The 15259-nt window shown below is 35.8% G+C and overlaps 1 protein-coding gene across 12 annotated transcripts in view; it reads right to left on the bottom strand.

The window, feature by feature from the left end:
• Positions 1-15259, bottom strand: part of REPS1 (RALBP1 associated Eps domain containing 1) — a 73241-nt gene that overhangs the window by 2806 nt on the left and 55176 nt on the right. For 7 of the 12 annotated variants that reach the window (XM_045573383.1, XM_036413452.2, XM_036413451.2 and 4 more), the window contains 9 exons: positions 15016-15103; positions 13925-14026; positions 11559-11631; positions 9240-9358; positions 8361-8443; positions 6112-6297; positions 4331-4426; positions 1539-1687; positions 595-700 (listed from right to left, as the gene is read on the bottom strand). In XM_045573383.1, coding sequence (XP_045429339.1) covers positions 595-700; positions 1539-1687; positions 4331-4426; positions 6112-6297; positions 8361-8443; positions 9240-9358; positions 11559-11631; positions 13925-14026; positions 15016-15103 — 1002 coding nt within the window. The remainder of the gene's footprint in view (positions 1-594; positions 701-1538; positions 1688-4330; positions 4427-6111; positions 6298-8360; positions 8444-9239; positions 9359-11558; positions 11632-13924; positions 14027-15015; positions 15104-15259) is intronic. The other 5 variants (XM_036413449.2, XM_036413444.2, XM_036413448.2 and 2 more) reach the window with 3 other exon arrangements.

The following is a 15259-nucleotide window of genomic DNA, read 5'->3' on the forward strand; positions in this document are numbered from 1 at the left end:
AAATAATTCTGGTTGTTAATTTTTATTCACAGGGATTGAAAAAAATTTTGACTAGAGTAAGTAAGAAAAACAAAACTATTTCTCTCAAGTACAGATGACAGGAACACACACTGGTCCCTAAGCACTTCTATTTAAGCTTTTTTCCACATGCAAGATGATCTAAATTACCTCCATCCCTCTTCTTCTTTAGACCTGTTTAGCCTCTTTAAGAGAATCTGAGTTATCTTTAATAAAAGGATAAGTTGACAACACTGAAATCAGAATTAAATAAGAGAGTAGAGAGAGCCATGTATGTGATCTTAGAGGTACCTAAGGTCACCATATTTCCTCTCCGGTGTTTCATTATGAAAAGTAAAGGAACATTATAAAAATATCGATGCCTTTATAAGGTAATCGTATCAGCATTTAATATAAAATATTCTTTTTAATATTAAAAGTCTCAAAGGCATATAAAACATTTTAGATACATATTTCTCTTGCTACACGGCAAGTTTCATACTAATATAAGCATTGCTGGATCACCTCTAATTTCCAGTTCAACCCTGAGATGCTCTGTGCCCAAGGAACTTCCCAAACATTCAGAAACCACATTACCTTTAATTGTTGCTGCAATTCACTATTCAATCTGGCCAAAACTGTGTTGGTTTCCTTATTGCGTCTAATTGATGCCTGAATAGCTTTTTTATCTTTCCCAACAGACCTGAGGAGATAAAGTGGGCAAAATAAGTAAACAACCTTGTCATTTCTTATCTTTAAATTCTCTCCATTCTTTCATGATCTACCTGTAAACCAGAAAAATAGTATTTTTTGCCTTATCAATCTAGCTTAACCTCACTTAGTTTCAATGGCAACCAAAAGTATCTACATTTCAGAAGCTTACTTTTTGTTATTGTTTTAATTCTTCTTCTTCTGTAAAATAACTTGTTAGTCTAGAGCAGGCATCAGCAAACTTTTTCTATAAATGGCCAGACAGTAAATACTTTTTTGAGGGCCATATTTCTGTGTTTTCTCTCCCTCTCTCCCTCCCCCACCCCCCCGTGTGTCTGTCTGTCTGTCTGTCTGTCTGTCTGTCTGTCTGTCTCTCTCTCTCTCTCTCTCTCTCTCTCTCTCTCTCTTTCTCTCTCTTTTTACAAAAATGTAAAAGCCATACCTCATGGCACTTATAAACACAGAGCATGTGCTGATCTTGGCCCATAAGACCTAGCCTGCAAAGTCCTGGTCTAAAAGAACTAGAGTTAAAATATCAAAAGTCCTGGTCTAAAAGAACTAGAGTTAAAATATCAGTGTTACCCTACACTATTAATTTTTAAAAGTGTGCAATAGAGTACTAAAATGAAATTGGAAAAAGAACTTAATAATAGAAAAGTGGAAAGAATACTCTATGTATTCATAAATGAGAAAACTCTCAAAGAGCAACAATTAAGAAGCTTTCTTCAACTACAGAACTAGTCTGACCATAATTTCTTTCTGTTTGATATTTTTAATTGCTGTACTTTTTGTTCCTAGTAATTAACTGTATTTAGGATAGCTTTGATTACCTAGGAATAGAAGGCTGTGATGCAAGAACACCAGCTAAGACACCTGTCTTTTGTGTATGTTCATCAACTTCAGGCCTTAACTCATCTTCTGATTTTAATCTTCTTCGAACAGGTTTGGGTGGTGGAGCAAGAGGTGTTGTACCTTTGCCCTGGAAGACAAGAATTCCATTAATAATGAAGCATTTCCTGAAGACATTCATGGTTAATCAGAATTTTGTCAACGTCATTTGCTTTCTGTAAAAGCCACTTATTCTCCAAAAATTAAATCACTCTTCCTACTTTAAAACAATTTTTAATTTGTAGCAACACCTGACGTAAGTTATAATAGGAGATGTTTCTACTTGACATCACAATTGTGAATGTACTGACTAGACAATTTTTAAAGGCTAACATCAGACCTGAATCTGACTCAAGACTGTAATAATCACAGATTTAACATGATCATAACGTGCTCAATATATATCTGTTCAAAAAATATAAAAGAAAGTGTCCAGGAATGTACACCCATTATCACCATAAAGTTTCCTATTCAAAATACTAAAATACATCATCTTAATAAATAAAGCCATTTATAAAGTGGTAAGTTAGACACTGTTAAAAAAAACGCTTCACTAAGGTGCATAATAATTATAACTAATGAAAATAAATAGATATTTTGTTGGAAACTGTGAATCTGTCTTCAACAGAATCAAATATGGTATTTTAAAATTTCCATAGCCTGACTTGACTTGTTAACAAATGAAAAGACTCAACTGCCATCTCTTTGGTTAACTGCTATATTTAATTTGTTAATAAGTGCTGAGAAAAATTAACTATTAAAAAACACCACAGAAAATTACTAATGTAGTAAATAATAAAGTATTCAAAAAGTAGAACTTAAGTACTTTCAGAAACAAATGCTACTTTAATAACTATCAGAAATGTCAGGATGAAAATAGGGGGGGAAATGAGCAAAATTTTTCTTTCAAGGGGAAAGTATGCAAATAGCAGTTAAGGATTGACATAGATCAGTAATTTCCAACCAGAGTGCTGCAAAAACTTTTAAAACATGCAATTCTTGAGTTCAGTTAGAGTCAATGTCCTCTTTTCCCTTACACTTCAAGTAGAAAAATAACAACAGCAAAACACAATAGGCATTTGGTTTGAATGAATCAAAAGTATATCTATTTTTTTGCAAAAAAACATATTTTTTGGTGTGCTACAGATTTTTAGGAATTAGTTTATATGTGCCATAGATAAAAAAGGTTAGAAATTGCTGATATAGATAAGATACAAGAATAGAAAGATATGTGATAAAGTATGATAAAATATTGATATTCAATGTAAAATTCTTTCAATTTTTCTGTATGCTTAAAAATTTTTCATAAAATACTGGAGAAAAAAGTTATCTCTAAAACAGTTGTAGAAAAGAACACAGAATATAACATTAACCCTAGAGGGTCAATATAATTTTCCCTATTATACTTAAAAATACACATACCTAAATATGATGAAGTTCTACCTTATGTACTTAGAAGACTGTAATACCACATAACTTTTAAAAACTGTGGCATGTATTCATATGGATGATAGACTATTATCTAGAATAGTTTACAGGAAGATCATATGCTGAGACAGATTAAAGATGCTACAGTGACAGGAATGGGTTAGATGTTCTGTAACTTTATTTCTAAGATTTTTGTCATCTTTAGAATCTTAAAAAGTATAAATTATCTCTTTTTTATGTACAAAATGATCCTATCTCATAAGAGTAATATGCAAATAACCATTGTTATACCCACAAGCCACGCCCACCAGCCAACCAGGAGCAAGTATGCAAATTAATCCAACCAAGATGGCTGTGGCCACAGAGCAAGCAGGAGGCTTGGGTTTCCCTGACAATGGAGGAAGCCAAGCTTTCCGCACACCCTAGTGGGCCTAGGCCTCCACTCAAGGCTACAAAGTTTCAATTATAGAAGATAAGTAAATACCAACAAAAATGGCAGCAGCAGCGGAGTGATAGAGGAAGCCAAGCTCTTGCAGCCCTGGCCTGCCTTGGCCTCTGCTACAAAGTTTTAATTATAGAAAATAAATAATTCCTAACAAAAATGGCTGCATCCATGGAACAAGCAGGAGGCTTGGCTCTGCTCAAGGCTACAAAGTTTCAATTATAAAAGATAAATAAATCCCAGATATAGGGCCTCCCCCTTTGGGTTGCCAGGGGCGTGGCCAGCCTGCAAACCACCACAGTCCCCTCAACAGGCAGCCCCACGGGAACCCCCACCCTGATCCAGGTCATCCTTCAGGGCAAACCAGCTGTCTCCCACCCCCACTCATGCACCAGGCCTCTATCATAACTAATAAAAAAAAGTAATATGCAAATTGACCATCTCTCCAACACACAAGATGGCTGCCCCCATGTGGTCAAAGATTGCTACTCCCATGTGAACACAAGATGGCTGCCACAAGATGGCCAGCAGGAGAGGGCAGTTGGGAGGGACCAGGCCTGCAAGAAAGGGCAGTTAGGGGCAAACAGGCTGGCAGGAGAACAGTTAGGCATCAATCAGTCTGTCAGGGGAGTGGTTAGGGGTCTATCAGGTTGGAAGGCAGAAGCTGTTAGGGGCAATCAGGAAGGCAGACAGGCAAATATTTGGGAGCCAGCAGTCCTGGATTGCAAGAGGGCAGCTAGACATCTCTCAAGGGGTCCCAGATTGAAGAGGGTGCAGACTGGGCTGAGAGACACACACCCCCATGCACGAATTTCAATATTATAAAAGACTCTAGTCAATATTATAAAAAAACTTCTTGCATACCACATTGGCAGGAGCATTAGCAGCTGTCTTTTCTTCAATTTTACTATCTGTTTTGGCAACTCGAAGAGAACTTGCAGGATCAGAAACTTTTTCAACCTAGAAATGAATATATTATTACTAATTATGTATAAGCAATATATAATTATGCACAAAAATATACATAAAGCACCAGAGTAAAATGTGAAGAAGATATTATGACAATAAGGAATCTGAAATGAAAATGAGAAGGAATTTGAGAAAACCCTGTAAAATAACCATTCTCTATGACTGAAGAGCAGAGAGGAGGGAAGGTAATAGATCTGAGGGGGAAGAGAAGGGCTGAGGAGAAGCCAGAGGGAATTTAGGCATTTCTTGAGCTTGGGAGGGATGCACCCACCCAGGGGCCTGACGACCAGCACCTTGTGCACACTGGTACTTCCCTTCAGGTTCTCCCCTGGAGGTCCAGGCCATACCCTGTGATTCCACTGTGAGACAGGTTACAGGCTTGAAGAAGTGGCTAGAAAATTTTTTACGGATCAGATCTATGAGAAACCTTTGTCTAAATGATGCCTGTCAAATGAACATGGATTTTGGGATCTGTCAGAGAGGCTCAATTTGGGTTGAGACAATCAGAACCAAGGTTTTAGAATTCATGTGGTCCCTCCAATCCCACATTTATAGTTAGTGAAGTCAGGGACCCCTAGAGAAGGTCTTGCAACTAGAAGTAAAAGAGTCTCCAGGAGCATTGTACCAGAGATTATGGTACATTTTGGCATCCTGTAGTCTGTAAGTCTAACTAAAGTGACTTATTCTCATACAAGCTATGGCAACCACAGCCTACTGCTACATGGATATCTTCACCACATCACACAATCAGAAGCTTAGCATTAAGATGCAACCCCAGTCCCAGCTGGTTTGGCTCAGCGGATAGAGCGTTGGCCTGGGGACTGGAGGGTCCCAAGTTCGATTCTGGTCAAGGACATGTTGCAGGCTCCTCCCTGTCCCAGGCCCGGGCCATAGTTGGGCATGTGCAGGAGGCAACCAATCAATGTGTTTCTCTCACATCAATGTTTCTTTGTCTGTCCCTCTCTCTAAAAATCAATGGAAAAATATCCTCGGGTGAGGATTAAAAAAAAAAAAAAAAAAAAAAGCAACCCCAGAACAGTGTTTTTCACACAACAGCTACTCCCACTCAGATTCTGATTCTTTTTTTTTTATTAAAAATTTATTTATTTAAAAATATTTTCTTCCAATTCTGATGACATATCAAATTAAAGAGGTTACAAAGCAATATACTGAGCTGACTGTTTATACAGAGGGTGATAATGACCTTGTTAGCTCTTTTGTACATTCTACAAAATAGTGGAATACAAATTCAATTCATTCACTTAACAAAAGGTAGACATAATTGATATACTTCATAACAAAAATCTTTTATAAAGCTTGTCTTTAAGTTAAAAATGCAGCCAATATAAAATGATAGACTTAAAAGAGCATCCAAGCAATGCTTGTTTTCCTGTATTTTTTCAAAATTGAGTCTAGTTTCTACAATGCTCACCGAAGATTCTGATTCTTATTAAAGCAATACACTGCAATTAGCAGGAGTCTAAGGACAAGGGAAAAACTGAGAAGTACTGGCCTAGGGAATATAAATAATCTCCAACCAGCAGCAGCCCCAGATATTTTGCTCACTGATGTTCACTCTAATATCTGCTCTTTTAGAGGCTCCTCTGTTTACAGACCAGCTCTAAAGATATGGAAAGAGTCCCCGTGGAAAATTAGATAAGCCCTTAAAAACTGACCGGCAAGACTTCTGGATGTTTCTCAGCTTCATCATCTTGTTCTTCATTTACATTTGATGCAGCAAATACTTCAAATTGGCTGAAATCTGCAAAATTTGGTTGCTCTGGTATCTGCTGAGGTGAGGTACTAGTGTGAGCTATCATGCCATCGGCATCCACTGCGCGATGCACTGTGGGACCAGGCGCCTGCACAATGGTTCAGAATAGAAGAACAAACAGTTCATTGGTGTACCAGTCACCAAGTGGCCTCTTTTAACATATTATTAAAAAGATGCTCTGTTATATCTGTAAATTCAGGGAGGTGACCTACAGGAACATTTAGCTCTAAAAAACCCAGAAGAGAAACGCTAAGACACTAAAAAAAAAAAAAAAAAAAGATGCAAAACCCCAATAAAACAAATAGCTTTACAAAATTCTTATTGCAAAGAAAGAGCATAAGCATAAGGAGAAGGAAAAGTTAGGTTCTATTCCCACTTGCATCTTTTTTTTTTCTTAATTGGGCTACTGCGCAATTGTTTGTTCTTCAAACAAGTTATTTTTTTTTAAAATGTTTATGTTTATAAAAAGATTATTTTTTAAAGTGTAAAAACTAGTGTGCTAATTATCCTTCCAACACTTCCATGGGCTTTCCTTCAATTTATCCTCTACTTCAGTGTTTTTCAACCTTTTTTGGGCAAAGGCACACTTGTTTCATGAAAAAAATCACGAGGCACACCACCATTAGAAAATGTTAAAAAATTTAACTCTGTGCCTATATTGACTATATATAAAGTAATTCTCTTGAATAGGAATCAAATAAACACAAAGAAAGTATTTTATAATTACTTTATTATGAAATATTAAGTAAACAAAATAGTGAAAAATTATAAAATTCTTGTCTTGTCTGCACCTACGGCACACCAGGCAACATCTCGCGGCACACTAGTGTGCCGCGGAACAGCGGTTGAAAAACGCTGCTCTACTTCTTTGCCAGACCAATCCTTCTACAATCTTCAATCAAAAATATATTTTTTTGACTATCTACTTTTGGCAAAGCATTCTGGTTATAATAATGAACAAAACAAATAAAATCCATGCTCAATAAAGCTGACAGTCTACTGCAGGTTGAGATGTAGGTTTACAAGGAATTAAAATAAAGCATGAAAGTTTTATGACAAAGGAAGTACAGGACGCTTCTGGAATGTATCAGAAATCTGTTCCTTGCTTTAACTGTTAAAAAGTTTCCATCTCCTCTAAAAAAAAGTGTATCCTTCTTATGATATAGGAGATGCTCTGCCCCTTTCAGACCTCTTCAGTTTCCTTTCCCATCATTCCAACTGTTCTAAACTCATTTTCCTTTAAGTCTTACCCCACACGTGTATGACTTTGTGGATGCCATTTTGTCTGGTTGGAAAGCCTTCTCCCAAAGCAGTACTACTTTATCTTTCAAGTCTCTACTTAATTGTTACTTCCTTCACTTTTATCTTTTCAATGTGATCCCTGACTTTACTAATAAGTAAAGATATAGCAAAACATCTCATAAACGCATCTACTGTTGCCCTTACAATTCTTTATAGTTGTCTTCCCCACTAGACAGGTTCTTGATTCAAGAGATCAACTCATTGGGTTTCACAGCTTAACCCCAGTAAGAATATTTTTGCTGGCACTTTAGATAAAATAAATACTGGAATATTCAAATTTCAGCATCTTTAATGATTAAGAAACCCTCTTTTTAACTGCAAATACTCAACTTCATTTTAAGACTCTAACTCAAAAAAGTCAACCAAATTCACTCATGTAAATTCAGTACTCAGGTAGTCAGTCAGTGACATAAAACTAACAGCTATAATCCAGAATCTACCCTGGAACATAATAGTTTTGTGCATATCAAAACAATTTCAACCTGGCAGGGATGCAGATGTCATCTGACACTTCCTTTACTGACGCAGTAACCATCCAGAACAACACAGTGAGGTCTCTGAGTCACTGCTAGATCCAAGACACAGACGGACATCTCCTATCTCCCAATCCAGTTCTTTCAACTAAACTCTCCTTTGTCAAAACACTATCATTTGGTTTACTAGCAGCTTCTTTAAAAAAATAACTGAAATTATTATTGGAATTTTCTTTCAAAATAAAGATTTATTTTCCCTGAATTAAATGCTCAGCACGAATGAAAATTTGGTAATTCTGGATCTTAAAAATAATTCTAGAATAGAATCAAATACGTAACAGTTAATCATGGTGTTTATGAATACGTTGCAGAATACCTGTGAAGGCTGTGGTCTTGGAGGCACGGCAGGAGGATGGGCAACAACTCCAGCCTGTTGTTGTCCTGTGTGAATACACAAGTCTTCTTTTTATTAAGTCTACAATTACTTTGCTAGTAGAACAGATTGAATGAATATGATCAAATGATAAAGATTTCTAAAAGATTGCTTTGTCACGTACAGGAAGGCACTGATGTGATCTAATGGCCAAATATCATGGTCTTTTCTCAGAATCCATTTCTCTTGTTCAACTGCACAGGGAACTCTTGACATGTTCCTCCTTGTTTCCATAATACTACACAGTCTTGGTTTTCCTTCCACATTTTGACTGATCTTTAGCTATCGACTATGAGGACTTCCAATTTTCTCTTTTAATTAATACTTCACTCTATTGTTTCTATGAAAATGATTCTCAAATAATGGATTCATCTTTCTTAGCCCACAAATCCAGTGACCTGTTGATTATTTCTTTTTCCTCATAATTCCAAACGCACAATGTCCAAACAGGACATCGTTACCCACTGTCTTAACTTTTTATTTTAATCAACAATAATAACAGATTATATAAAAATTAAAATATTGGAGTAAGCTGTGGGTTCTCTCTCTATTTTGTTGCTAACTTAAGACCTATTAGCTTTTCCTTTTTGATATCACCATATCGTACTTTTACAATCTCTGTGGCATCTCTCAGGTTCCCATCTTTATCACTTGAATTCAACACAGTTTAGACAGACATTAAGAAAAAAATTCCCTCTCTGATACTTTTTAAATTTTTTCTTTGGATAAATATGAAAACAGACTTGTTGAGAAAATAAGGTGTTGTGTGCCCTTAATGACTTTAAATCAGATGCTAATTTGATTCACGGCTCTAACCCCTACCTGTGGTGACTGTAAAGGTCCGATTCATGTCTAAAGATGACGATCTAGAATGCGAGGGCTGTGGCCTTGGAGGGGGGGGTGGTGGTGCAGTGGTATCAGGGGATGTTCCTGAATGAGACCTGCAAAAAGTCACCACATTGCAGTTGGTCATGCTACTGATACTGGAGCTTTTTCTTTGTAAGCATTCAAACTTGGCTAAGCAGCAAAGGATATTTTCTCAAGTAGGTATACACATATTACAATGAGTAAAGCCAGTACTATTTGTGATGTGCATTCCACAAGTAGTTATTTAATATGGCAAGTAATCTTTTTTATAAAGTATAATTTTACATTTAACAATATTTCAAAAAAAACTGAAAAGTTATTAACAAGAATTTGAGGTAAACTGCAAAACTAGTGTAATGTTTCCCCATTCAATTATAAATATTTGTTTAAAATATTTATTTTTAAAAAAACAAAAACTCTAACCCTGACCAATGTGGTTCAGGGTTCTGCAAATACCATCCCATGCACAGAAAAGTAGCTGGTTAGATTCCCAGTCAAGGCATATACTTGGGTTGTGGGTTTGATCCATGGTAAGGGGCATGCAGGAGGTAGCCAATCAATGTTTCTCTCTTATGATGTTTCTCTTTTTCTCCCTCCCCTTCCTCTCTCTCTAAAAATCAATGAAAAAATCTTAAAAAAACAAACAAACTCTACTTTCAAACATGGACAGTTTTCAGCTTAAAGTCTGGAGTTTGGCAAGTTGAGGTACAATCTGGCTCACTATCTGCAGTTCCCATTCTGTGTTACCACAGGCCATCCCATTTTAGAGGTGGCTGTACTCATGCTCACCTCACCTGGAGATGCACTTCTTTCCCACCAACTTTTTCTATATTCTGAAAAGAGTCTCATGGACTCTGGAAATCTAATCTTCACTTATAGGGATAAAAAGCAGAATAAAAACCAAGATGACTGAGAATTTTAAGAAACACAGGAAGAACTATAAAGAAGCAGCCTCTGGCTCTAAGATCTTTGGTGATTCTATATTACCAGCCTCTCTCTACATCCTCTAGGCCAGTGTTTCCCAAACTTCTCTCATGATGAGAATCACCTGGTGGAGTTGTTAAAATACAGATTCCTGAATCCCAACTAAGAAGTGCTAAACTAGAATTTTTGGGAACATATAGGTAAAATTGTATACTTATAGTTAAGTAACTTATAAAGATTTCTAAAAGATTGCTTTGTTACGTACAGGAAGGCACTGATGTGATCTAAAGACCAAATCTCATGATCTTTTCTCAGAATCCATTTCTCTTGTTCTAAACTAGAATTTTTGGAAACATATAGGTAAAATTGTATACTTATATTGTAGTTAGTTGGGATTCAGGAATCTGTATTTTAACAACTCACCAGGTGATTCTCATCATGAGAGAAGTTTGGGAAACACTGTTCTAGGCGTATATCAGAACGATACTTACCACACCTCAGAAGTGAGAGGAGAAAGATGCTTCTGTCCTGCAGACAGTGTTCTGTGGATGGCAAAGCCCTTGAAGACAAACCCTTTCCACCCTCACCTTTTTAGTTTATGCCTGAAAAGTTATATGGAACACAGATCTTCAGGGTAGATAGGTAGCCCAACACCGGGCTGGGATTCTGGATAGCATTTTAAACATAGAATTCTTTTGGTATTTGCCATCTACACTAATAAAATAAAAATATGAAAATTGACTCTACCTCCACTAGCCAATCAGGAGTGAGTATACAAATTAACCCAACAAAGATGGCGGGTTAATATGCATATGCAGGTGAAGACTAAAGACTGAAGATGACTGAGGACTAAAGACTGAAGAGGCTTGGCTTCTCCACTGCGGTGGAGCAGAGAAGCCAAGCCTCGCTCTAGCTGGAGTGAAGGCCTGGGTCCCGGGTGCCAGAGGAAAACCAGTGATGGCAGCCAGGGGAAGGAAGGCCCATTGCACAAGTCCTTGTGCAATGAGCCTCTAGTAAGGCTATAAAAGGAAATCTGCACATTTATTACTTAAAGAGACTCAGTTTACCTAAAAAAGGACTGTATTAAATTGCTACTGTCAAGAAGTTATCAGTCCTTCTTAAACCTTCCACAGAATACCATGAGACCATAAGGGTTTCATCTGTTTTATATTCAAGAAGGGAAAAAAATCAAAAGTACTTCCCTTTTACATAAATCAATAGATAACCTGACAGCCTTCAGAGAAGTGAAGAACTAAATATGTAGTTTATACTTGGTCCTATATAATTTTAAATATTAAAATGTAACAAGATATTTTTTTAATATGCTTTTTTATTGACAGAAATACTGACCTTTGACGAGTTACATTATTCCCGATCTGTTCTGGGTCTGAAGTAAAAGAGTCTGAACTACTGTAACCATCTGCTGATAAATGGAATATAGTCTACTTAATAATAATCATTTTTTCACTTTAACTCTATGTGCCCCAAATATAACTGAATTATTGTTTCAAATCAATATTCAGACTGGCTAACAGGTTAACAGTTCATACCAGTTTTATTATAAAAAATTAAATATATTTTGTATATTATAAAAAATATGTATAAATCAAATAAATAATTGCTTATTTATACAACAAAATACTATGCATATAGTGTACGTTATAATCTAGAAAAGTTAACACTTAATACCATAAATATTCAAAATAAGTCACATAAAAGAAATCACAAACAGTACATACGTTACAATTTCATTCTATATAACAATATGGCATATGCACAGAATGTTGATTAAGCTGGACAATGAATGCTAATCATGGTCATTTGTGAAACAGTTAGATTATAAACATTCTTATTTTTATTACACTTCTATAGTTAAGTGTGAACTACTTTTGTAATAAAAATCATTTTTAAAGAACAAATTAGAAGTATTTTAAATAAAGAAAACATTTAAAAATTGTTAATGTGAAAAATTAAAAATTTCACAAGAAAATAAAATGTGCTTAGGCAATAATAAAATTTATGAAATTAGCTAGAGGTTCCTAATTTTTCTCCTGAGGAAATATCATTTTCAACTTCTTCAAAGTCCTATGAAGGAGTAGAGACTCCAGAAGCAGACTGAAAGTTGTGACATAATAAAGGCATTTTAAAATAGGAGGAACTCTAGGAACAAAGGAAAACATATCTATTCACTTTCAAGAATTATAACTTAAAGGGACTGGTTGTTTGGACATATTTAAAAATGTATCCCTTTTTCAGTTAAATCACTGATTTAGTTGGTAAAAGAATAAGGCTAACATATTTCTATTTGGATGTTATAATGGGTATTTCAAACTTAAGATGTCTAAAACTGAACTCCTGTTATTCTCCCACAAACCTACTCCTACCACAGTCATCCTCAATTCCCAGTTGCACAGGCCAAAAATCCCATGAGTCACCCCGAGTCCTCTCTCACACATCCTATATCATATAGATAAGCAAATCCTGTGGTCTTATCCTACAAAATACAGCCAGAACTCGACCATTTCTCAGCATTTCTACTGCCACCACCATAGACCAAGCCACCATCTTCACTTGTCTGCATTATTATACTAACTATCTCCTAAATAGTCTTTCCCTATTTTGGCTCTTGCCTTTTGGCCCATTACCAGTATAGCAGCCAGAGTAATCCTGTTAAAGAAGGAAGGTCAGACCATGCCACTTCTCCACTCAGAATCCTCTAACATCTCACTCAGTAAGAGACTGTCTTAACCTGCTCCCAGGTTACTATTCTATGTTTGCTACCTCTACCTGCTAAATTTGCTAAGTAGTTCTATTCTAGGTGTTTGCTCGCTGTTCCCAGCAGAAGTATGGCATGTTTCCTAAATGAGGGCCTCACATTTGCTATTTCTATGCCTTAAATGCCTTTGCTTCAGAAATTCACCCAGCCAAATCCCTCCACTCAAATGTCATCTTTTGGTAAGGCCTTCTTTAACCAGCTAATTGAACATGTAACTCCCTTTCCCTTTTCCCAACTTAATTTTTATCCAGGTGTTAATCACCCCCTAGAACATGAGTTATTCTCCCTCCCCTTTTCATCTTATTTCCCCTACAAAATATAAGCTCCATAAAGGCAAAGATTTTTGTTTATTTTACTGCTAAATCCCGTGTCTAGAACAGAGCCTGGCACCCAGTATTCAATCAACACTGGCTGAATGACTGAATATACATACTATTTCTTGTGAGAGAAAGAAAGGATCTAATAGTGGGAAAGAGCCAATGGACTAAATCTGGCTAACTGAGAGGTAAACAGGAGGCCTGTCTTGGAGCAGGTTCAGGTGACAATGGGGACCCATTTACTGATACAGTGGGCAGGGTTTTTAAAAGGGTTGACTATTGCCGAAACCGGTTTGGCTCAGTGGTAGAGCGTCGGTCAACCCAGTTACATTCCGGTCAAGGGCATGTACCTGGGTTGCGGGCACATCCCCAGTAGGAGGTGTGCAAGAGGCAGCTGGTCGATGTTTCTCTCTCATCGACATTTCTAGCTCTCTCTCTCTCTCCCTTCCTCTCTGTAAAAAATCAATAAAATACATATTTTTAAAAATAAAATAAAAGGGTTGACTATTCTCTACTTTATTCAGTAAAGATAATATTAAATGGCTACACATTTGTAACATTCAGGCTCTAAATCCAGACTTAATATACTTCTAGTGGGAGATGTAGTGGTATCTTTCACTTACCTACAGTATTTCCAGAAGCAAATTTCACTGATGAATTTATCGTATTTTCTTCTGAAAGGTCAGATGTTTTCACAAGTAATGGGCTAGTGGGATTAGTATGATCTAGAAGAAAAAAAAAATTAATAAGTAAAAATATAAGATATAGGCATTTGAATTAATAAATTCATAATGCTCAGAGTATATGAGACTTCATTTAGATATTACAAAGAAGTAGCCAATAAATCCATAGGAAATAATACAAAATAATATTTTTAATAAAAACAAATATAAACCTATTTATAGAATTTTGTTTTCTGCCATATAGAAGACATTTTACAATTAAAAAGTCAATTTGCATGTTAATATTTTAATTTTATCCCTTTAGATAAGCAATTATTTGAACAAAACATCACACAAATGGTTATAAGTAATTTATGATGTTGACTAATATAGGAAATAAGTTTGTCTTTGAGAAACTCTAATTATAAAACATTTAATCTAAAATGAGGAGAAAATTGCCCTGACTGGGTGGCTCAGTTGGTTGGAGTGTCCTCCTGTACACCAAAAAGTTGTGGATTTGATTCCTGGTCAGGACACATAGCCAGGTTGTGGGTTCAATCCTCAGTCGGAGCTCATACGAGAAGCAACTGGTAGATGTTTCTCACATTAATGTTTCTCTCCCTCTCAAAAAATAATAATAATAAAAAAAGAATAAATATACTCTTGTGTGAGGATATAAAAACTAAAATGAGGAGAAAATTCAAGAACTTAAGCACAAGAATTTCAAAGCCAAAACTCACAATATGCCTCTTCAGTTACAATTTCAACATACTTCAAATGTAAATTCACAAAAATGGTCATAAAAACACAGAATATCAGAAAATTCATATTTTCAATGTCCTTATTTAAGTTTTATAATTTAAATTCAATAATTTCCTTTTAAAAATTAAGTTAAAATAGACACACAAGCACACACATATATGTATAACTGTAGAAAGTACTATGTTAAAAAATAAGCAATTATGAAAGAAATCTGAAGCCTGATAGAATAATTACTTCTGTATTTATGTAGTTGAAGCTAACCTAATACAGACAAGCCACAGATTCCTTACCACTGCCAGTTCTTTTAAGTTCCATTTCCTGCATGTGGATTTTGCTTGGAGTCATACGAATAGGAACTGGATGAACAATAGCAGTATCCTAGGAACAAATGAGAGGAAATACAGAATTTGTATTAACAATGCCAAACTGACACCAAAATATAATCAAAATTAACAGTATTTTAAAAAATTGGTGGACACTGTCTCATTCACACCAAAGCAAGCATGAAAATGAATTTTTAAATGGAAAGTTCTG

Source organism: Pipistrellus kuhlii, unplaced genomic scaffold, assembly GCF_014108245.1.
Source record: "Pipistrellus kuhlii isolate mPipKuh1 unplaced genomic scaffold, mPipKuh1.p scaffold_m20_p_5, whole genome shotgun sequence".
Classification (NCBI taxonomy): domain Eukaryota; kingdom Metazoa; phylum Chordata; class Mammalia; order Chiroptera; family Vespertilionidae; genus Pipistrellus; species Pipistrellus kuhlii.